The sequence below is a fragment of the Eucyclogobius newberryi genome, unplaced genomic scaffold (genome assembly GCF_026437365.1).
Source record: "Eucyclogobius newberryi isolate DKJ021-1_F unplaced genomic scaffold, fEucNew1.0.hap1 SCAF_12, whole genome shotgun sequence".
Taxonomy (NCBI): Eukaryota; Metazoa; Chordata; class Actinopteri; order Gobiiformes; family Gobiidae; genus Eucyclogobius; species Eucyclogobius newberryi.
In genome coordinates this window covers 23,076,211-23,100,646 of record NW_027315746.1, presented here as the reverse complement: position 1 = coordinate 23,100,646, position 24,436 = coordinate 23,076,211, and the positions used below count along the sequence as shown (strand labels likewise).

The following is a 24,436-nucleotide window of genomic DNA, read 5'->3' as shown; positions in this document are numbered from 1 at the left end:
GGGCCACATACCAGGGGGGTTGCTAGGGGGGGGCGGTTGGTTGTGTTGGCCCCCCCCTCCTACCGTTCCCCCTCCCGTCCTGCAGCTGTGGCCTTATTCGCAGCACCTGACCGCGGGCCCCAGATGTGCACAGCGCCTGGGCAACGGCAACAATTCGAGCAATGCGAGTCCCCCCGAGACCGAGGCACCTGCAAACATAAGCCCGCTATCCAACATGATGGCGTAATTACAGGTTTAATAAGTCGACATCTGGAAACGACTCATTATCTATCAAAAATAAAGAGACCGGGTTCACAATGCTGAAATGGTATTGCACTCTCAGCACTTTGACTGCGCATCAAACAAAAGACACGCAGCTTCTGGCGCTGACCCAATTAGCCATCAGGTACAAGCGCACGGTGCAGCCATTCACAACACAGCAGCCTTTCTATTTATGTTCTGCCCTGTGTGTTTATTATCAAATCTTTGCCCGGAGACAACTTTTGACCTATATTCAAATACTTCATTAACATTGAGCAGTTAATATGTCCACAAAGGCATCACAGTGTACATTGTTCCATTATAAGTGATGCAGAAGGCTATGACATTGAAGGAGTTTGAAATCCATATTAGGAGCACATTCCTTGTAGATCACAGTGTCCGTTAGCCTGTGAAGCGGTGCAGTGTTCCAGCTGATGAAGAAAAGAAGAACTTTGGAGTGGAAGTCTGTCTGTAAACAGAGCTGGCTTAGAAAAACTTGGAGCTTATTGCTCAATGCTGCTCACACAGAAGTGTGAAGGGTTATGGTGACATCTAGTGGCACACTCACATACATACACCAACTGTTCACAGGTATGTGGTCATTTGGTCACAATTTGAAATAGATCGAAGTAAATTCAGAGGAATAAATATCATGACTAAAAATGTAGTCATGTTTCAATAAATACAAACAAAGTAACTGCATAATTGATCATAAATAAGAAAATATTAAATTACATATAATTAAAACTTACAGTACATAGCCTGCAATATTTACATACTTGTTTTGTTATTTATGAAGGGCTACATTAATATTAGTTAAACTCACTTTTTGATTTCATTAATCCATCTTCTGTTGTGTTCACTTTTTGACCAGCAGAGGGCAACAGTGATTTGTTTTACAGTATCACTCTGCAGCTGGAAGTTCATAAACAGAAAAGTTTTTTTTAATGGACTGGAAAGCAGAAAAATAAAAAAAAATGTTGCAGTTTGTCACTTGTTCAAAGTTCATGTAAACTCAAGGCGCGCATAGCACAGTCTGTGGCCCTTTCCCTCTGTATACTGGGGAGCATCTCCAAAAATACTGATGAAGGCGATGGATGGACTCTCATATGGTACACCACTAATCTTGTTAACATATATTACACTATGAATGACTATAGGCACATCCATGGTGTCTCATATACTTCCATGTACAGTTCCGTGTGCACCTTATTCCTCTGTGGCCACAGTTTTCACGGGGCAGAGCGCATGACTGATGAGGAGGGAGTGGTGTAGCGTTTGGGGCATAGGATCTTGCCAAAGGCCCTGCGGAAGCTGCTGTGGCAGAGCGGGTACAGAAAAGGGTTAATGGCAGAGTTGAGCCACAACAGCCAGAAGGTGACCTCGTACCAGTGGTGAGGGATGCAGCGCCCCCTACAGGCAGCTCTGATGATCATCAGGAGAGTGTATGGAGCCCAGCAGATGGCAAACACGCAGACGATGACGGCCAGAGACTTGGCGATTTTCTTGTCCCTGGACAGACGGTTGGGATGAATTGTCCTGCTGGCCGAAGAGTCCATTTTACCCAGACTTGGAGAAGAGCTCTGAGAGTGTATGGAACCCCTCACTGCCAGTTTGGTCCCCCATGTCTGAGACAGAGGCAGGCCCTCCACCTGAGCAGAGGTGGGCTCAGTCATCTGCAGGTGGAGCTGGGTGGTCCTGCAGCGCAACCTCCTCCTGCGAATGCTCAGGTAGATGCTCAGGTTGAAGAAAGCCACTGAGATGAAAGGAGAGAAGAACTCCAGCGTGGAGGCACTCAGCAGGAAGTACCAGGAGTAATAAAACTCAGCGAAACACTCATCTTTGGGTACACGGCTCTTCCCTTCCACTAGCTCCCAAACGATGATGGCAGGACCATAGAGCAAGAAGGCCAGCACCCAGACCGCCACCATCTTGATTATGGCCTGATGTGTCATGCCCTGCCTGGCCCGGTAGCTCACCTGCAGGAGACACAGATACATCACATATCATGAAAGAAATCACTCACACTGTGCTTCATTCCATCTACTGGAATCAAGAAACGCACACATAAGCTCCATAAGTTGAACTTTAGACAGGTCAACAATAAATGCGAAATTAGTGCTGAAAGGTTCCTGGTAAGTGATTTATGTAATGACATTTTGTACCACTCAAAATGAGAGAATGAGATGTTCTTGGTCACCTCTTTCTTTTTTCAATAACAGTTTATCATGACTGGAAAATTAGCCTAAATCAAGTTGGCATATTCTCGGTGCACAGTTTGTTTTGTAACATAGTCACCCCTAGTCTTTTGTTTTCAAAGGCAAACAGAAGCCCACAACTGCTTTTGTCTGTTTGAGTTCAGAAGAAAAAGCTTTTAGGAGAACTGCATGTTTGGCTTGGCAGTGGTCCGATTGATCTGGCCGGATTGGAAGAAGCATGGCACAGTGGAGGTTGTCTATGATCAAAGCTAGCTAATTAAAGAAGGGACTGGACTCTAGTCTCTCTGGTGTTATTTGTATTCATTGCTCTGATGATAAGTGTTTGCTTGCGAAGGGAAACAGAGCGCTCTCTTTGTCTCCCATGGCCAGCCTAATTCTACCTCCGAGCACCAAGCGGGCAGGAGGCTACAACACAACCAGACACACGCTAATGTGGAGCTACAGGGAACAGCAAATAAACATCAGGGTTATGAACATTAGCTTTATTTGCAAGGTGAAAGAAAATCTCAAGTTATGTTAAAAATATGCAAACGTTATGCTAAAAATAATCTAAGATGCTCAGTAACTGAATAAATCAAAACAGGTATTTGTATCCAAGATCTGCCATAACATTTTACAGGTGCAAAATGTAAAGCAATAGAAAGTTGAACAATGTGTTTAATTATGTTTGTGCAAAATTAAAAGCTTTGCCTGGAATGTTCCAGAGTATGACATTAAACATATCTATTTTAAATGTATGCAATTACAGGTGTTATTATTTCAATGTTACAGTGAGCAGGCCCACCTCTTCCCAGATCTGATTTGTAAGGTCACCTGCTTGTCTCCATAGCGATGGAAAGGTTTAATGCCATACAATGGAAAATTCCATGCAAAGCAATTCTTAAAACAATGTCACTAGGCCAGTCTGTCATGAGCAGTAAATGACCACAGTGCAGATCTAGGTCAGGAAAGCCTATCTGGAGAGTCTATTGTGTCCATGTTTTTTTGCTGCTGTGAAGATACAGGACCTTTCAGACATGGAGAGAACATGCAAACTTCACACAATTATCCCACAGTGTCAGGATATCAGATTCTGCGTTTTCTCCATCAAAGCACACAGTAGTGTAATCCTACACTGACTACACTGTTGGGGTCGCCCACTGCACAAAAACTGTCACAGTGGCATTAAAGAATAGGTCAGGTGCTGAAAACACACTGAAAGAACTAACTAAATCCAACCAAATCTCTAAGAACTCTCTTTTTAATTATAATAAATATGATATACTGTAGTTCCTAATTGGGTGCTAAAGCAAAGCCACAAATACCACCTGTCATTAACATCAATAAACATTATGCAAATGTGATATGGCATTATTTTTTCAGCATCATATGTTCCAACAGATGTTCAGTCTCTCTGTTGCATCCCATATGTGTAGCAATTATAATTTCCCTTCACCAATGATGCAGAATAAATGTTAATTCTCTTTGGGCATTGATTAGTAAATGTGAACTAAAACAGATTCAACACACATCACTAAAATGTATTGGCCAAATGTTTAGAACATTTCTGATTCATTTCAAATAGATCTATCAGAAATATGACGCAACTTTTGACATTTATCTATACCCAGTGAAAGTTAACATATTTTAGCTTTTTTTCCCCTTCCCAAAAGTCAGAAAGTGCTTTACGTGACACTTTCATGGGATAGCCTGGCTCTTTAATTAGCATGGCACAGGGCCTGGGCATAACCTCTACAGATGGACACTTTGGGGAGACTAAGGTGGCTGCATCCCTACCAATGACCTGGAAGCGACCCAGCAGCAGAGCAGTCCTGAGCACTGCACCTACTGCATTTACATATTCTCATAATTAACCCAAGAGAGCCTAAACCAGGACTCAACTCTACCTGAACTAAAGCAGGGACTAAACAAGGACCAAAGCCAGAGTAAGTCTAACTCAAGTCTATTGTAAACCATTTCTACTCGTCTTTTAAATCAGCACCAAAGCAGCACTGAATATGTCTATTTTAAGGCTAAATCAGGACTAAACCCAGACAGATCAGGACATAATGAGACTAAAGACTAACGGTGCATTCACACTTGTCGTTGTTTGGTCCTGAATTCAGTCCATTGTGGTCCTGATGTGGACTTGGGGTTCGTTCATTTCTACAATGGTTCGTTCATTCACACATATACCACATCAAAATTGGAACTGAACAAGGATTAAACCCAAAACTCGACCTGTACTAGATCAGAACTAAACAAGGACTAGAACAGGACCAAACCAACTCCACATCAGGGAAGTGTGAATGCACCCTTGCTTTTGTCCTGGTCTTTATTTAGCCCTGATCTGGCCCTGGTTTAGTCCCAATTTGAGTAAAGTGTGAACGCACTCTAAACCAGAATTAACCCAGGTCACCTTCAGGACTAATAACATGACTCACACCAAACTGATCTGTGTCTCACTCTGAATTGAGTTCTTCACATTAATCCATTAAAAATCCATTAAAAATCCATTAAAAAATACTAAAAAAATCCAGTGTTCAGAAAAGCACAGTCCTGTTCCTCAAATACAACTGTATAAAGTTCCATTGTGTGCACGTTAAAAAACAAAAACAAAATAGTCTTTTTTTTCCCACCAAAAATGTACGGCCGATGTTTGTTTTGGTTTGTGGTTTTGCTCTGTGATTAGTTCCAGTCCCCTAAATGCCTTGTGATTGACCTGTTTATCACTGGTGCGGACTGAAAACTACCGTATTTTCCGGACTATAAGTCGCACCGGAGTATAAGTCGCACCGGAGTATAAGTCGCACCAGCTAAAAAATGCATAATAGAGAAGAAAAAAAACATATAGAAGTTGCACTGGAGTATGAAATGCGGTTGCAAGTGTGAAAATAACAAATAATATCACATATAAGTCTCTCCGGAGTATAAGTACAAGTATATAAGTATAAGTCGCACCCCGGCTAAAGCTATGAAAAAAGGTGCAATTTATAATCCGGAAAATACGATAATCAGGAGCCAAAAAAGATGTATTCTCAAGAATTCATCTGGTCGTCAAGGTTACTACAGGACTAAAGAATAATTCAAATCAGCACCAAACCATGATTGAACATACCATGGAAACAGGACTAAACCAAGGTTAAACCAGGACTGCATGAGCAACAAACTATTTGATTTGCTAAATAGGACTAAACCAGAACTAAACGTCTACACCAGGCCCGTTCCTTCTGATGCAATTGCTTATTAACATTTAAGTTGTGTATCATATGTGTACTTTCATGAGTTACATGTATGTCCTCTTGTATGTCCTTTAGGCAGAAGAATCCTGCCTAAAAGCGATGCTGAAAAACTTATCCATGCATTTGTAACGACTAGATTAGACTACTGTAACTCCCTGCTCGCAGCGTGTCCTAAAAGCTCCATAAAAAGCTTTCAACTGGTTCAAAATGCAGCAGCAAGATTACTAACAGGAACAAAAAGAAGAGAGCACATTACGCCAGTGCTGAAGTCTCTTCACTGGCTCCCTGTCGAGTTTAGAATCAAATTTAAAATTCTACTCTTGACCTACAAAGCCATAAATGACATGGCCCCATCCTACCTCAAAGATGCTATAGAACCATATCATCCAAACAGAGCTCTTCGCTCTCAGAATGCCGGCCTTCTGGTGGTGCCAAGAGTCTCTAAAAGTACTGTAGGAGGTAGAGCGTTTAGCTACCAAGCTCCTGTGTTATGGAATCAGCTCCCGACCCATGTTAAATATGCTGACACAGTCTCTTCATCTAAGTCCAGGCTTAAAACGTTCCTCTTCGAAATCGCTTATGGTCAGACCAGTTAGGAACAGAAATATAAACCCACAGCTCTAGCTACGCTGCCCTAGGAGTAACTATGCTGGGGGAAGTATGACAGCTTGAGCACTATCCTCTTCTTCTGACTACTTATGCTATCAAACAATATTTATTTTTTAATTCCACTTGCAAACTGTTCACCGCCTTCTTTTTCTTTCTCTCACTCCTGAGGACCTGTGGACCCAGATGTCCCTCTCCTGGTGAAGTGGTCCCTGCCCTGTGTGGACGGTCCCTCATCTGCCTGAAGAGTGGGTCCAGTTCGCCTCAGTCGGTCCCTCATCTGCCTGAAGAGTGGGTCCAGTTCGCCTCCGACGGTCCCTCATCTGCTTGAAGAGTGGGTCCAGCTCGCCTCAGTCGGTCCCTCATCTGCCTGAAGAGTGGGTCCAGCTCGACTCAGTCGGTCCCTCATCTGCCTGAAGAGTGGGTCCAGCTCGACTCAGTCGGTCCCTCATCTGCCTGAAGAATGGGTCCAGTTCACCTCAGTCGGTCCCTCATCTGCCTGAAGAGTGGGTCCAGCTCGACTCAGTCGGTCCCTCATCTGCCTGAAGAGTGGGTCCAGCTCGACTCAGACGGTCCCTCATCTGCCTGAAGAGTGGGTCCAGCTCGACTCAGACGGTCCCTCATCTGCCTGAAGAGTGGGTCCAGTTCGCCTCAGTCGGTCCCTCATCTGCCTGAAGAGTGGGTCCAGCTCGACTCAGTCGGTCCCTCATCTGCCTGAAGAGTGGGTCCAGCTCCAGTCTCCTTGTGTCCGTCTGTCCGTCTGTGAGAGTCGGATCTCTCCTTCACTGTAACTCCTCCAGGTTTCTACGCTTTTTTCCCAAAGAGGTTTTTTTTGTAGTTTTTCCTGGCCGAGAAGGAGAGTCTAAGGACAGAGGACCCTGGGACATTGTCCCTCGCCACCACAGACATTGTCTGACTCCCTCGCCACCACAGACATTGTTGATTCATTTCTCCCTGTGGCCCTCAGAGGCAACTGTTGTTGTGATTTTGGGCCTTACAAAATTAAATTGATTTGATTTGATTTGATGTCCAGTGTTGATGAGTTTGTGTTGCTACGTCTTCTACACTTACTGCTCTGGTCACTGAGAGGAAGCGGTCGTAGCTGATGAGGACGATGTTGAACGCAGACGCAGAGCAAAGCAGGTAGTCCATGACCAACCAGAGCTTACACAGGCCGCGCCCCAGCGTCCAGCGTCCCGTCAGGATGTAGGGGATGTACACCGGGATGCAGAAAGCCCCTGGGGAAGACACACAATAAAATGTGCACTCAAAATGAAAACGTCTGTGGATTTAAGTGATTTAACACACACGTTCAATCATGTATATTGTCGTACAGGACTGTGCAATTAGATAAGATTTCTAATGGTCAGTTATTATTTTAATCAAGACATCTAGAGCTACAGTTAAAGCACATCGTCTGTAGCTAGAGGTGGGAAATATATCAAAATGTAGATAATATTGTGAATGTCGTTTTGTAGCTATTCAAGCATTGAATATCGAATACATCATTTATGCAACAAAAAGACAAATTAAAAGTTAAAAGTTCAAATGAAGGCTATAAGAAGACATTTATTCTCTTTTATTTTCAATTTGATAGACATTTCAGATTTGCCTGATACGTACCTCAGCCATGTTTAAGACATGTTTAAATACATTTCTACTGGACTGACATATGATCGTCCGAATGTTGTTTCAGGTAAAAAATAAATGAAAAATTGTGATATTAATTTTTGTCAATGTTTTATTCTGGAGTAGAATTCAAACTTTGGAAGAAGTAATCTGACTATTCTGTATGTGATATGGCTACAGTTGAAAATATGTATTGTTTATGTTCTGAAAATTAAAATTGAATATCATATTTTTTGTTTGTAATACGAACAAATAAAACCTAATTGAAATTACGATTGATCAATTTGAAGACATCCATAGGACTCAAATAAATGTATGAACAGGGCGTTCACCCACCAACCTGAAGCTAAGTGGTTTGATCCCAAATTAGACCAGTGCATACTGTAGGAATGATAAAAGTACTACATAAAACCAATATTTATGTATTTGTGTTTTAACCATGTGAAAGGAGAAGTTACAATGATTCCGGGGCTCATCGTTCCATTGAGCAGGACACTTCACTCACCTTCAGTGGTGTTTAAATGTGTGACTTGATGAATAGCACAATAATAATACAGCATATAGTTCCATATCCAAATCCACATTATTTATATAGCATATTTTATAAACTAAAATATTACAGTGCTGCACAGACACAAAACGATAAAAACAGGTATAATAAGTGCTCAATTGGATCTCACGAGTCCTAAAACAGTAAAAAACAGACAAATCAAATCAAAAACCCAAAAATAAGTAGTAGGTTTAAAAGCAAATACTACAAAAAACAACGGTGTGACTTACCCACAAGAAAATCAGAAATAGCCAAATTAAGGAAGTAGTAATTGCACTGCCGCCTCAAGCTCTTGTCCACTTTGAAGGCAAAAATGACCAACGCGTTGCCCAAAACTATCACCACCACCAAAGTCACCATCACCAGCATGAGCACGACGAAGACGGGTCGCGAGAAGAACGCGCTACTTTGCACCCTGGTGGACGTGTTGTCAAAATAGTCCCCGCTGCTGGAGGAGTTGGTGTGTTGTTCTGCAGACATGGTTGGGGGGGGGGAAACAGATATTATTTCAAATCCTCAGAAGAGCAGAAAAGAAGAGTGAATGCAGAAGCAGATGCAGAAGCAGAGGCAGAAGCAGCAGCAGCAGCAGCAGCAGCAACAGGTGCCGGGTGCAGGAGGAGCGTCAGCGCGCGCGGCAGCCCCCCTCTCAAAGCCTCCCCCGCTGGACGTTACACAGTGTCCGGCCAAAGCCACGAGGGAGCGCACCAGCGTCCACCCCTCTGCGTGTCCGGAGTGGGTGAGCGGCTTCAGTCAACTTCAGACATGAGTCATTGGGGGAAATGCGTGCGTAAAGTCACAGGAAAGTCACAGGCTGCGGTTACATGCGCACTCCAAATCTGATTATTACCAGATTTGGGAGTTGAGATTATTCAAAAGATGCAAAATCTGATAAGAGTTTGCATGGGATTTAAACAATTTGCAAAGACGTAGGGTATAGTCTTCAGTTTGTATCCCCAACAATATGCGCCAAAGAGCCACGTTAATCATCATGATATAAGCTAAAAAAACACAAATGATTTTTCTATTTTTATGATAAGCTAGTCAGGTATAATATGCCCCCTCTCTTTGGAATGAGACAAATAACAAAATAACTGTAACAGGAATTCACATACTTTCCAAGAATTAAGAGTTTGTTAAAGAACAATACAAAAATAAGTATTTAGTATACTTTTATGTTTTAGCTTTTGTTATTAAATGGGTTATTTACCCATTTTGTTATTTTTATTCTGTTTTATTTTCATTTTTTATATATTCTGCTATCATATTGTTGTTTCATGTTGCACCTTATCACTGAAGGAAGTTCCCAGTTTGTTATTCACTGACAATGGCCATAAATATTTGTCTGATTCTGGTTCTGTGGATTTGGACAAATAACAAAAGATAAGGGCACTGTGTGAACTTTGCCTGGAATGTTCCACAGTACAGCATTATTCCCTTTTATCCTGGATTTACTCAATCACATTACAACATCTCCATGAAGAAGTGGTAGGCAGACCCTCCAACAGGAACGTTATAGTGCACCTTTAACATTTTATAGTTGGTGCATATCCATAGTCTGCTGTCTGTTATGAATTCCTTGGAAAACAATAAGTTACTCTTCATATTGTATTTGGTTACTTTGGTTTTGACATTAGGTGCAATGCCACATTCCACTAGATTCTCTCTTTATAGCACATTCCCCTATTACTTAGCCTATGTCACTGAACAACACCAGATTGAATTTCTCATTGTCCATTGTTTTCTCCTTTTATTCAGCCAGAGTGGACCAACCAAATGGAGAGCAGTGACACACCATCCTGAAGGAATTGTCTATTTGACAACAATCACAACAATCAAGTATTAGGCTATTTCATGTATTTATTTTTAAATTACTTATACAAGCCTGTCAGCATGCCAGGAGGTAGCCTTAATCCTATTAGCATTCAGATATCACCCGGACAGTCCCCCAGCTGTGGTCCAAAAGAAATGAGAAACACTAGAGGAAAGTAGAGGTGACTGAAGGAGCGCCGTTTAAATTACTGTTATTTTCTCACAAATGGAACCACCACTATCTGTCAGAGGAAGGCGTACCACCTCCGCAACAAGGAAATCACAAAAAGCTTCCTTGCGCGTACCGCCGTCGCCAACAAGATAAAATTCTGTCACAACAAGCCTGTGTTTCCAATGTAGAATGGATCGCTATTGGGCTTGAATGCTTTCAGTTAGACTTCAATAGTGGTTTGAAGTGTGCGCACACAAAATGTCAATCACACTTTTGTATCATTCTTATTCTGTTCTAACTGTGGCTCAATTGGTTGAACAGGGATTTTATTATAAACAGTTGGCAGTGAATTGTGACTTGTGCTTGGTCACCGGTGATGGAGCAGTATGTCATTTCATCCTTTGCAGGCTAAAAATAGTAGCTTGATAAGGGAGTAAGTGTAAGACTAATGCACCAAATTGTGACACTCTCGGTTGACGCACTCTCAGGAACAATCTTCTTCTTCTTCTTCTTCTTCTTCTTCTTCTTCTTCTTCTTCTTCTTCTTCTTCTTCTTCTTCTTCTTCTTTTTTTGCTAGCAGTATGGAATTACCTCAAACTATGTCATGTCCAACCAGGAAGTAAAATTATAAACATAACCAAAATTTTACTAAAAGTTTTGCCAATTCTTCCTCATTTAGAAATAAATGAGGAAGAATTGGCAAAACTTTTAGTAAAATTTTAAATATAATCATGTTCACTATGTCTTAGTGAAAAGTGTTGTCATGTGCACTTTAACCTTAATACGTTAATAAAAATGAATAAAGCATTTAAAGTAGCATTAGTAAATGATTTATTTTAGAATTAGAAAGGGGTTTGTTGCCATTGTCAGTGAACATAATTCACACGCTAGGAACTTGGTTTGCATTAAGATACATACATAAGAAACATACACAATGAATAATAATAGTAGCAAAATGACATGGTCCCGAAACCTCTTAATGTGGAACATGTAAAACTCCCATCGAGGCTAAAATTGTCCTTCTAAAACGATTCTGCATATGAAGTACTCATCACATCGTAATGTCACTATTGAAATATTCAACAAAGCACTGGGACGTCATGGTAACTGAGATCAGGCCGTCATGGAAACGACTATAAACTTGTTTACAACAGGATGGATAAAGCTGTACTAGATATGTGTTTGAAGGGTAGATGCTTGTCTTCTGATGCAAACTGGAATCACATACAGTAATTGTCGGCTTGCTACTGCAGCTTCAGATACAAACAACACAATTGTCCCAAACATAAAACAGTTTATAAGGTTTAATAAAATAATTTGTGTTAGAATTTGACTGCTTCAAAGTTTTTTTTTAAATTTACACCTTTATTGCACTTATTACACTATTGTTAAGCACATTTAATATGACCAGCACAAATGCAGTGTGCTCATAATTAAAATAATATATAAAACATAGTGAAGAAGCAAAAGCAATGGGCAGCGAGTTCCGTGAGGCTAAACATGACTGAAAGCATTTCAGAAAAGACATTTTAGTTCTCTCACAAGGCTCTTGTCCTTAAGTATGTCAAAAATATATGTAGGAGTAAAACCTTTGGTGCAATCTAACTGAGTGAAGTGTTTTGCGAAAAGACACCACAACAAAAAGTGGAGTCTACCAGACGCACTGAGAGTTGTGATTTGAATTCCTGTCAGATGTGAGTACGTCGCTGAAATTCCCCTATAGAAATCTCATCACTGTACGTGGCTTTTGAGGCATGCACACTTTACATTTCACCAAACAAGGCAATATAACTGTATTTTGTTCTGTGTTTCAGCAATAACTCCTGCAGTTGTTTTGTTTCTACATCCGGAAATACAAGAGCGGACCTAATCTGAATTTGGAGAGCTCTTGTGACCAAAGCTGTGCCACAGAAGGTGCACGGAGCCACTAGTGTTGGTGATTACGCCGGGGCCTGCCGAGGCTCTCTTTTATCAAGTGTTTGTGTTCAGGAGCACATCCCAGAGAAGTGTGACAGAGCTCCATCTGCACCAACTCAAGGTGAACAACTCATAAGCACTGGGTAGGAATAACTTTCAGGTCACTGTGGACTGACAAATGATGCTAAATGAATGGAAATCTAGCTTGAAATTAGATTTTTCAACATCTATTTCTACAATCTCTTAATAATAAATGTAGTTCTTGGGTATATTTACGAGGCCAGAAAAACATCTGATAACTATGATAATCAGATTACCAGAAATAACATCCTTAAAGTGCCTATGACAGGTCGGGCGACTCATTGAACTAAAATGCAGTTAAGATAAATATATTTGGAATTTTGCTAACAGAATAGCACATTTTTTAGGTTTATAATCTCACTTCCTGTTTGCAAATGATGACATCACACTAGGAAATTACCCAGCTGGGCACAAACTCATCTAATCTTTTTGAGAGCCACTTTATTTTGTTTAATTAATGTTTAGAGGGTCAAAAAAGTTGTTTTCCTGAGTCACAGAATTTGTCCACTCCATACTGTGATGTCACTTCCTATCATTTTCCACAGATTTTTCCAAGTTTTTTCCACAATTACCTACTTGATTGGTGCAAAACTATCATGTATATGTACACCAGGAATAATTACATCAAATAAAGTCAAAATTTGAAAATCGTAAAAACCTGTTACACGCACATTAAGCACCTTCATTTGAGCACTTTAAAGTACACATAGCACTTTTGATAGCACACAGCACTTATAAAGATAATTTACACATTTAAATTTAAAAAAGTACATTGCAAATAATTGGTTGTAAAAAGTATGTATTGAGTGGTCTTTCCTTTTACCATTTTTAATTTCATGGCGCAGTCGCACTTTAATTGGAAGCTGCTGGTCTTGTTGGACGGAAGAGGAAGACACACACATTTACCAGTTATATTTAAAAAAGGTTTGTGTGCAATAGTTATGGTGCAGTATCTATTAAAGAATGTTTGAAATGTTACTGTGTGTATTTTAAGTGTTTTAGTGAATTGTGCTTACTATTGAATGTTACTCACTTCCTGTTCCTCTTAAGGCACAATACAGGAAAATGTACAGTGGAAACAGTTGGTTTGTGCGGTTTCATGTATATAGTTGGGTTTTTAAATTGTTTGGCGGCTTTGGTTTGTATTTGGAGAGTTTAGTAGAATTTTACAAATGCTAAGGATAATTGTGACATCCCTGTTTAGCCGCCAACTTTTTTTTTACCCAGTTAGACAAACCCAAACCAGATAAAAGAGTTCTGCTGCTGAAGAAGAAGCTGCCTCCTAATCTCCATTTTGCACGCGCACTTTGTAAATATTTTTACTTTAACTGAAAAGGAGTTCTAATGTGAACCACGTGCTTTGATTTAGTTTGAGCTTTTACCTTCTTTTTTTTTATTGCGCTCCAAACCACTTATGACTAAACTACATCGCACCAATTATTTGATCGGATTTTAATTTGCACAGGAGACAAACACTTGGTGACAGGTCTTTGTGGATTTTTAGAGTTGCTTTCGTGTTTGGATCGTTAATATTTTCTCTTTTATTGTTTTTTCTTTGCCACATTAGACACTTTTTTCCCTTATCAACACTTTATCAATTTACCTGCCATTTTAATAACTGTATCATTCCAGAAATCAGACAATGATCAGATTTTTGGTGTACAAATAAACATTGCTCGTTGCACTGAAAAAACCCCAATCCAGTATTCTTTTCATTATTTTTGTCTTCTTGAGGTTGGTTACTGACTGTCTTTTATCGGCAAAAACAAAATGCTCCACTGAACCAAGACCTTTATTTCAACTAATCCATTCAAAATCTGATTTGGCAGGGCAAACAGAGAATATTAATCGTGGCCTGTACTTGGTGTCAGGTTGAAAATTGCAGGCGCACATTACAGCTTTTCTATTGGTGTTTTTTCATTACTGTTTGTGCTGTTTGTATCCACCTCTGCTCTTGCCAATTGTTTGAAAAGAATACATACACTCCACAATAAGCTGTAGGAACATGACTGTGTAATTACAGATACTTCGAGGTAGTTTTAGGTCAGTTAGGCTATATTTTATTTCAGCCTGTGACACAGTGTTTTACTTTGCACCTTCAAAGGTACTATACATCAAAAGTATAGAGTAAGATAATGTGTTACCTGTGTTAAAGTGTATATTGAAAATCCAACTTGTTATGTCTTTGGACTAGAATGTCAATCTTGTATTTTACAATGGCTAAACCGTTTGTTGTTCCATCTTTAAATCAATTGATACAAAATAATTAAATTCCAACTGCACTTAGACAAGATTATATTGTACATTGTGATTATGCAGATCACAAAATAACCATAAGATGTCATTTGCGATCATTTCAGAAGAAAAAAGCCCCAAAAGGTAAATTTAAAGTGCTACTTTATGTGGCTGTTGTTTATGTCACAATCACTCAAACGTTTTTGTTCTGAAAGCTTGATTTCATAAAACCACATTAAAGAGATCACATTCAGTGTTGATATCAATAACCGTGAATAATCGTAAAATCGACACGTTTCACACTAAAATTCCATATTGTGACATCCCTTTGATCCATAACAAAAGAGGCAGTGTCTTGTTTTATGGTCACGGTGTTAAACGCTATGGAATATTATTGGCGTGAAGACAATCTCACGCACTGTGGACATTACTATTCATTTGAGAAGCAGATTCGGCTGTTGCTGCCGAGCGTATTGGCACAAGCCTTTATGAGACGAAGGCTGCTGGCATTTACCTGATGCTCTGGCTCATTAAAATGCTGAGGGTGTGCCACGGGGGCCCACACTATTTTAACTTGTTCAATTTTTTAAAAGCTGCAAGCCGGGTGTTCTGTGTTGTGCCCCACCCTCAGGAGAAAATGTCATCGCGTCATGCGTTGATGTGCAAATAGAATTATGTCATCAAATGCATTGTACTTCCAAAAAATCCTAGTTGAAAACATTTTAAAAGTTCTGTGTCCTTGGCAACAGAAAAAGGGTGAATCGGATGAGGATATCAGGCTTCATCACAGTGATATTAGTATTCAGAAGATGTCAAACGCTTTCACTTGCATTCAAATTTCTCCTGTTTTAAATATGCAAAAGGCTGCTCAGTTGGCTTTGAAATTAGCATCTGGGATTGACCAGTGCGCCGTTTACCGTACTTTCAGCCAAAGTTCATCCACGGCGTGACTGTTTGATGAAGTTGCAAACAGAGGAATACAAGTGAAGTTGTTTACATCTCACAACAGTTTGGTGAGATCATTAATTGAAGTGATAAACTGTAAGAAACCTGGAGAACAGATTGTAATCCACGACTGGAAAGGCTGCAATGCTGCCAGGGCAAACCACAAGAAGTTTTGAGTCAAACACCTCCTTTTAACGAAAGTTGGTCCATTTTCCCAGTATCTTCCAGTCCGTGGTTCCTAAAATATCCCTGCTGGGGATTCCATCTGCTGGGTCCTTTTGAAGCTCTGGCCTCTCGTTGCTTCTACTATCTTGTCATTTGTGAGGGATTATGCTGGAGCTCTCACAGTCCACACTGTTGCTTAAGTACTGTGACAGCTTACATTAATTGCCATGCTAATTAGCAGGAGCTAGCCCAGTGTATAGTATGCTCTTTTATCATTCAATGGGTAAACCTGACGATCAAAAATAGAGCCGCCTAGAACTACCTTTTTGACTCGTCATCATCATCATTTTATCTATGTCCATAGCCAAATCATCATATAGTTAGAATGACTGAAGTAAGTATGTTCTTTTTAATATTCAATTACATTTACTTGAGTAACTTTTGAAGAAACTGGAGTACTTTGCAGATACTTTTAGTCCTACTTTGAAATAACAGTGCTCTTACTTGAGTAAACTCCCACTGTGAGTAACTTCAGGTGACAAAAGACAAACATTTTGACATAATTAAATGATTTGAGATATTACATCTACTGATTTGAGATTTGGAGCGTCCTTTATTGCTTTGTCTTCCAATTACATCAACTTCAAAGACCGTCCAGTTACTCTTACAATTACTCTTACTTGAGTCGTGTTTTTTCTTGGTAGTTTTTAATTCTTACTTGAGTAATTTCTTGGACCACTATTTGAAGTAACATAACTCTTACATCAGTTTGAAAAAAAAAAGTGATACTCTACCCACTTATGTTTGTTTATGTGTTTCAGGCCAACACTGAACCCAAAGCTGAAATCATCTTCAGAACATATTTCTGGTTTGTCTGGTTAGTAAGAGCAGCAACTCTACCCCGAGCTCCTCCTGTATGTCTGAACAACTCACCTTAACTTTTAGAACAATTTTGCCACAGAGGAGCCAACTAATTTGAACGACTTGGAGTGATTGACCACAACTGATTGGTACTTTAACACATGTGCCAATCCCTGACTCCGTCCTTGCCCCAATCACGGACAGGGCCCTGAAAACTCCTTTACTCCACGGGAACTCTACTTCAACCTGCAGAACAAAGACACTTTGAGGCTTTGAAATTGGAAGAGCTCATTCACATTCCAGCTGCTTCACCTGGCTGCAAAACAAGCCATGTCCACGTTTTTAAAGCAAATAAACACCATATAAATTATTTATAGGAACAGACAAGATATAACCAGGTTTGCCCTATAATAAAAAAAAGTTTTTATTCTTTAATTATTCCATTCGACTTTCAAACATATATATATGTATATATGAAGGTTGGGATAAACATAGCAGCTTTATTGTGTGTCTAAATGTGGAAAGGTGCTGTCAGAGAAGACATTTAGGGAAGATAAAGGTCACTCTGACCAGCTTGTGCTTGGCCCAGGCGGGCAGTCCGGAGGTGAAGGGGAGATGGCACAGTACGCCATTAAGGCACATACCAAAGTGGGCTCCAGGAATGAGTTATCCTTCTGTCCTTACTGCTGTGTTTTTAAAAGAAACATTTGGAACAAAAAATCAACGTGGGATTAGAGCGGGAACATACAGTGCAGTCTTCAAAAAGGAACATGTACAAAGTGCCACACATGTACAGCAATGAGTCATCACGGTTTGAATGGCAAACGCAGGATTCACCAGCTGATCCAAAGAGTGCTTTCTGTGTTAGAGCACTAGATGAAAAACAAGAAAAACATTAAGAAAAAATGGTAATGACAATAAATGTAACATGTTTAGCACAACAAATTTAAGGGGAGGCACTTTTTAGTTTGCACTTGACATTTTATAGGCTATTATTTCCATTTGAACACACAAATGCATTTTCAGACATGGCATAATGTGCAATATTGAACAAAAGAAAAGAGGGTTTGCTTATTCAGGTGGAGGATCTGATTTAGAACATCGCACATAACACTTACACCTAACCCATTATTTATTAAACACATATTATTTGGCCTACTTCTGCCTCTTATCAAAGGACTAAAATAGCCAGTTGTACAGAATGACTCATTTACATCAAATCTGTCAACAAAATGATCACGTCCCTCAAACAGGACAGTATGTAAGATGTGTATTTGAATAAACCTATTCTCAGATACGAGGTAAACACGTTCAAATCAAATACAGCTAAACACAAAAACACGCAAAATCTATTTATATTTATGATTTGGGTTGCAATACAATCATCCAATCAGAAAGCAGAATGAGCCACACGTGATCCGATTTGGAGTTGCCAGTTTCAAAGTTAAACTGCACTAGACTGGAATTCTGGAGGAGAAGGAGCTGGACCACAAACTGAGAAGGAGAAACACTTGTCTGTGTCCTTTAACTGCAGTTTAAGGCGCTTGCGAAGTGAGCAAAACCTTGTAAAAAGCTCACATTTATCAGAGTTAGACCGTAAACGAAGAACTGAAAAGTCTGAAAAGTGTCCTGGTGCCGCACGTGCCAAGCTCGTCTCACCGGCTGAACAGCTGCTCTGTCACGTGACTGTCAGACGAGCGCTACTTCACTTTCACGTGTTTACTTTGCCTTATTTCAGGCGGAAACTCGTCAAGAAACGAGCTTAAACTACCTTAAATCGGCGCGACAATCATTTTAAAAGTGAAATGTAAGTCTGAGCAGATTTGAGTCGTTTTTTCAAAAAGAAAAAAGCGAAGAGCTAAACAATTTAATCAAAGCTAGTTAGCAATTTGGGTTTGAGGCGCAGTTTTGTCTTTCTGCAGAATTAAATGACCTTGGAGTGAAGCGCTTTACATCCAGTGCTTATGGAGGAAGACACAGTAGAAGACCAGCTTTTTCTGTGGTGTAAAGAGGGTAATTTGACTCGGATTCAGAGCCTCCTCCAGTCGAGGATGAGTCAAAACGTTTCTCTCAACATAAGTTGTCGCTGTAAGTGAAAGGCCTCATTAGCATCCGTGTGTGTTCTGCAAATCTATTGTGTGTTATTGTTTCCAGTCAGATGGAGACCGCACACTGGATGGACTCCACTACACTTGACCTGTTTTTATGGACATAAAGATGCTGTGGAGGAGCTACTGAAGGTTTATTCTAAAACTATTTAGCTTTAAAGTGAGATACTACTGGCACATTTTTTTCCAATTTGCTCTCTGAACACATACACTTTCATCTGGAAACAAGAACATTGTCCAATCTGCACATAAAGATGTTTTATCCTTTAATTTATTCACCAGATTTATTATTTTTTAATGCAAAATTTCAGTCCGATCTAATTTACTTGAATATTAAATACGATATATAAAAATCCACACTGTACATTTGTATTTTAGACATGCATGTGTTAGGCAAAATTGGTGACTCTAAATTGGCCCTAGTGAATGAATGTGAGAGTGAATGGCTGTCTGTAATGTCTATGTCTCTGTGTTAACTCTGCGACGAGTTGGCCACTGACCAGGGTGTACCCCGCCTAAGGCCCGAAGTCACTGGGATAGGCTCCAGTCATCCGCGACCCCGAAAGGGAACAAGCGGTAGAAAATGGATGGACATCTAACTTCTTTTTTTAACCTGTTCTTAAGGGCAACAGGGAGAAATTAACAGAATTTGAAATAAGCAATCTTTTGACCGGAGTATGATAATGATAATCAATGATAATATAATTACGCTATGTTATTGTTGTAAGCTCTGATGACCAGGTGATAATAGATCCATTTGTAGGCAGGAGTGGATGTGAATCTGCAAGACGACGCGGGTGACACGGCGCTGCACAAAGCTGCCGCCACTGGAAGAAAGGTACAAAAAATGGAAAGTGCAAGTGCTCTTTCTCTCTCTGCCTCTCACACTCTCTCTCCTGCTGATGTAACCCTGCCTGCTTTCTAACTAATGTCTGTAGAAATTGCTATCACACAAATGTCACCTCACTTTTTCAGAAGTTTTATCGGTCCACTCTGTTTCTCGCTTTACTTCCCTCTAAAGGAGATTGTCTTGCTGCTGTTGCGCTATGATGCATGTGTCTACATTATCAACGGAACAGCCCAAGTCCCCAAAGATGTCACGGAGGATGATGAAATTGTTACAATGCTGGAGGGTATAATGTTATATAGATTTGTGGAAGTTTCGCAATGGCATCTAGTTATTGTGGATCAGCACATGGTGAAATCAATGTTGTTTATCACAGCTGCAGAGAGACGGGAGGCGAGACGACAGGAGAGGAGACTTCTGGAAGCAGCTCGAGAAGGGGACGTAGCCACTTTGTCAAAACTGGTTTGTGAAGTGGACTCAGAGTTTCTAAAGCCCCAGTTAGTAATGTTTTAGCCAAACAATAAACCTAAAGAAATGCATGTGTTGTTTCCATTTTGGATGTTTTTATTGCTAAAACATGTGCCCTGTCTGTGAGCGAGCTTGCATCTCCATAAACTGACTCTTATTTGGCCTGGGGGAAGTGTTGTTCCCTTAGCATAATATGACACAGTATGGTATAAAATGTATCCAACTCCATGGGGAATGTCCAGTATGGTTTTATTTTTCCATTTCCATGGGATTATGCGTTTGACTTGCCCCCTTGAAAGGCAAGCTGTATTTGTATACAGTATGTATAACTATGTTTATATGAATATAAATACTGTTGCCTTTAGGTATTGTTCTCATACAGTATTAAACATTGATACATATTTCCATCACATTTACTTAAAGGCAATGTATGCAATATATACTGTTTCTGGTTTGAAAACAACCTGAGATATTATTGACTGTTGTATATTGAGGCTCATTCTGCCTTCTGATTGGCTAATAGGCTTGGACCAAAACACAAAAACAACAGTTAATGAATACATAGGCAAGTTTTATTATTATGAACTATGTAAGAAATCTCCTACTACTTACAATGAACAAACAAAGACTACTCATTTAAAAAATATTGTCTTTTTAATATCCGTTTTATATTTTTTGGCATCTCTTTAGCTGACTGGAAAGAATCCTGCAAATATTCACTGCCGAGATTCTGTGGGGAATACGCCTTTGCACTGTGCCGCCTATAGAGGGCAGAAGCAGTGCATAATAAAACTGCTTAAGTCTGGAGCCAAACCGACCATCAGAAACAGCAATGGTAGGAATAAAGCTATTATTACTACCTTACAAGCTCATTTTTTCAGCCTGTATCTTGTCTGTTTAACGTTCCAGAGCAGACGGCACTGGATGTGGCTCGCACTGATGAAATAAGGCAGATATTAGCAGCCTGTCAGCAGGAGGTAACACAGTCCCTCACTCCTTTTTTGTGCAAACATGTCTCCACAGAATCACGGGACAACTATTAAATTTACACTTAAGATGCAAGACACTGGGGATCTTTCCTCATTATTTTGGTGACCGTCGGCCCACTGTCGTTGCACCTCGGAAACTCAAATCAAATGAACACGTTTGTGCAAAATAATTGGTTCCAATCCTCGAAAATTTAACCATTGGACTTTTTGTTCTTTTCCTTTTTTTTCCTATTTTGTTAGGTACAAAGCATGTTGTTTGTACTTTGGTGCTTTTGAGACGTCCATGCCTAAGAGTTATGTCTGTTTCTTTTCTCCAGGAAGTGAACAATGGTGTGCCTAAGATTGAAGGCGCTCTTTGGAAGGTACCCAGATGTTGGAGTGTTTTCTCTCACATTGTAAACCAGTTTGGTGACGGAATTCTGTTCAAATACAAGACGCCGTTAGTGATGTTGTTCTACACAAAAATGTAATGAAGAATATATAAGGGCGCCTCTTGTGTTGCCAGAGTTCCAGACTTCTTGGATGGCGATCGCATTGGGTTGTAATTAAAGAGGGCACTTTATCCTGGTACCACACGCAGTAAGTCTTATTATTCGTACCCAAAACTAAAGGTGCGCAGGTGCATATACTTCACTGTGGTGCTTGCCGTCGCTCATTACTTCCATTTTCCATCTGTCTGTTCCAGGGAAGATGCTACAGCAGGTGTGAGGAAACAAGGCTGCACGTCGCTGTCACACGCTTACTGTATGGTGAGGAAAAGCACTCCAAAAAAACATCATTGCCCTTTTGTTCTTTACACTTGTCACAATTGTTTCCTCATTTCCTTCTAGGTGAAACCATGGGATCATTGTTTCTTCATGCTCAGGTGTTCTGACGGCGCTGTTCTAAATTTCAAGGTCTCTTCGACAATACATTCAATCACAAAAAGAAAAGTGAGCTGGCCCACACACAGTGCATTCGATGACATTTTCAGATTGACTTGATAAAGTATTGTGTTTTTTTTGGGATGTAGAAATGGTTAGAAGCCATAGATGCACATGCAGCCTATTGCCATCAGTGCAACATTAAAGATCACGTGACGGATGAAGAAGAGGAGGCGGCCGACACTGCAGTGGCAAGCTTCGGCCAGGCTCTTCAGGTGAGTGATGTTAGAATGTATATTTCTGACACTGAATATATGGATTTTTAGAAGGATAGCACTGTTCAATATTTCCTGTGCTTTTTCAGTCTGCCAGTGCTTGCCAACAGAAACTGGAGAAGGAAGTGTCAATATTTTTGTCTTTGGTGAAAAACGCTCAAAACGGCGGTACGGAAATGCACTGTGGCATCAGAGACTGTGATAGCGCTGGACTATTAGTCGTCTCTCAAACTGTAGACCACATTAAAATTAAATAAGTCTCACCTCAAAGTCTAACCTCTCAGCAATAAGGTCAGGGGTGCGATTTTCTTGAGTTGTCTTTATACCCATTGTGTACATTAAAAGTGTGAAAAATAATGTATTTGGAGGAAACCTACACAGACATGGGTGATGGGTTGAACATGCAAACCCCAAACAGAATGACCCTAACACTAACCTAGCTGGGAACTGAACTCGGGACCTTCTTTCTGAGGAAAGATAGCTGACCACTGAGCCACAGTTTACACTCTGAATGCCTTGTGTGTCAAATAATATTACTTTGATCAGTGAATGAATAACCGGTTCTAGAAGATGAACAAAGTCGTACTAAAGATTTTTCTTTTCGTTTTGCAGTTATTGACCCATCCATTTCACTAAAAGCCAAAGAGGCCAGTGAGCTTTCAGCTGAAACTTCTGCTGCTCTACACCTGTGTCTGGAGCTGCTGTCCAAACAAGAGGAGGTAGGACTAACTAGAGCTGTGATCCTTTTAACTGTGATAACAATGATCCAAATCAATTACAGAAATGGTTTCATTAGTTTAAACGTTTGGGATAGACATGCATCCTCTAAAACTATAATAAAGTAAACAAAAGAATTGTTCAAAACATTAGTATTTAGCATCTTAAAAATCATCATCCGGCTAAATGCCATGAGGTCTGACGACACAATCCCGATCTCTGCCATTTCAAATAATTAGGATTGTAATCATGACCCAAACACTGAACTGAAAAAATAAAATATTTGCTTACAACGTCAAGCCTGAAGACTCTTATGTAAATCTTAACTGACTGTGATATCTTTCTAGAATGGTTACTAAATCCTCATCCTTGTCCCTTTTTTTTTTTTTTTTTTTCAATTAATAGTCAGAAGTTTGTCTGCGTTCCACTCGGCCAACCCATGTTTTGCGTTCACCCTTGGGGAAAGCAGTTGTACACAAAGGACACTCAGGCAGGATCCGTTTTTATGCTTAGCTCTGCATTCAGCTGGCAGATCAGTGGAGACACACACACACACAGACGTACACAGACACACACGCACACACAGTTGGGGAAAGGCTCTGTGCATTGAGCGAGGGAACTCAAGCACACGCATATTCACAGGCTGTGCTCCGGAGGGCTGGCTCAGTGTGAAGGCACATGCTCACAGACCCACACGCATCCACAGCATCAAGCACAGGACCGCCACACGCCGAGGACAGTGACGCCAGCCTAATCCGCGCCAGGGCAGGTACTAGAACTCCACTCTGTTCAACAATCTTCACCTTGTTTTGGTCTCGTTCTGGACCGTCAGCTGCGAGGGGGTTGTACAGTGTGAAGTTGAATGCTAATGTCTGGTTTGGAACATGCGCATTGTTTATCGCTGTCATGTTTATGCAAGTGTCAATTTTCCTTTTTTATGAATTGCGTCCAGAGCTAATACATGGATTTGACGTCTAAACTCGTTGTTAATCTGCATTATGTAAGCCCTTGCCAGTGATGTGATGGACTAGGGCGGAGCAAATCTAAATTAAATCGAACTGTAATCAAATAAATTACAGATCGGTTATTGGCTTGGTCTGCAGCTAGTTGTCTGTCAGTAAACTTGGACTTTTAGTATTTTAGAAAGCATTTTTGTAGATTGTTTGTACACATGTATGTTGACCTTTTATCATTTAAATACACATTTATTTGTTTTAATTTTATGAAACAAAAAATAAATTGATTCAGTATGATTTAAAATGGAGAGAATGAAATGTGATCTTACATTTTTCAATATTATGAAACATTATGAAACACCGGAGAGAACATAGGAGATGGAAATTAAGATCTCACAAAAAACATTATAATGAAAGCCAACATAAAGTCCAAAATAAACATCCTTTTCGGTCCAAAGTCAAATCATATTTGTTCAATTTCCAATTAAATCCAAACATAGTCTCCATTTTCTTTATGTCTATGATAACGTTGGTCCAGTCCTTTAATCGTTTGAGATGGCTTT

At 40.1% G+C, this 24,436-nt stretch overlaps 2 protein-coding genes across 4 annotated transcripts in view; one reads left to right on the top strand and one right to left on the bottom strand.

The window, feature by feature from the left end:
* Window positions 1-1,348: 1,348 nt before the first annotated feature.
* LOC140355755 (histamine H3 receptor-like) lies at window positions 1,349-8,985 on the bottom strand. The gene is made up of 3 exons (XM_072440410.1): window positions 8,696-8,985; window positions 7,358-7,524; window positions 1,349-2,219 (listed from the first exon to the last, which is right to left on the bottom strand). The coding sequence occupies exons 1-3, from the start codon at window positions 8,943-8,945 to the stop codon at window positions 1,473-1,475; spliced, it is 1,164 nt and encodes a 387-aa protein (XP_072296511.1). The 5' UTR covers window positions 8,946-8,985; the 3' UTR covers window positions 1,349-1,472.
* Window positions 8,986-18,588: 9,603 nt separating this feature from the next.
* LOC140356530 (oxysterol-binding protein-related protein 1-like) overlaps window positions 18,589-24,436 on the top strand; it is a 30,231-nt gene continuing 24,383 nt past the window's right edge. For 2 of the 3 annotated variants that reach the window (XM_072441543.1, XM_072441542.1), the window contains exons 1-14: window positions 18,589-18,738; window positions 18,805-18,890; window positions 19,522-19,596; window positions 19,780-19,891; window positions 19,982-20,067; window positions 20,764-20,908; window positions 20,983-21,050; window positions 21,380-21,424; window positions 21,568-21,641; window positions 21,748-21,811; window positions 21,893-21,994; window positions 22,075-22,200; window positions 22,290-22,368; window positions 22,813-22,919. In XM_072441543.1, coding sequence (XP_072297644.1) covers window positions 18,615-18,738; window positions 18,805-18,890; window positions 19,522-19,596; window positions 19,780-19,891; window positions 19,982-20,067; window positions 20,764-20,908; window positions 20,983-21,050; window positions 21,380-21,424; window positions 21,568-21,641; window positions 21,748-21,811; window positions 21,893-21,994; window positions 22,075-22,200; window positions 22,290-22,368; window positions 22,813-22,919 — 1,293 coding nt within the window. In that variant the 5' untranslated portion in view covers window positions 18,589-18,614. Of the gene's footprint in view, window positions 18,739-18,804; window positions 18,891-19,521; window positions 19,597-19,779; window positions 19,892-19,981; window positions 20,068-20,763; window positions 20,909-20,982; window positions 21,051-21,379; window positions 21,425-21,567; window positions 21,642-21,747; window positions 21,812-21,892; window positions 21,995-22,074; window positions 22,201-22,289; window positions 22,369-22,812; window positions 22,920-23,445; window positions 23,687-24,436 lie in introns of those variants that run through there. The other variant, XM_072441544.1, reaches the window with a different exon arrangement.

What these genes read in the sequence shown, in the direction of transcription:
- LOC140355755 (XM_072440410.1), bottom strand. Translation starts at nt 8,945, where the DNA reads ATGTCTGCAGAACAACACACCAACTCCTCCAGCAGCGGGGACTATTTT. An exon ending in TATTTCTGATTTTCTTGTGG is followed by an intron (nt 7,525 to 8,695) that starts GTAAGTCACACC and finishes TGTCTTCCCCAG; the next exon opens with GGGCTTTCTGCATCCCGGTG. An exon ending in TCCTCTCAGTGACCAGAGCA is followed by an intron (nt 2,220 to 7,357) that starts GTAAGTGTAGAA and finishes TGTCTCCTGCAG; the next exon opens with GTGAGCTACCGGGCCAGGCA.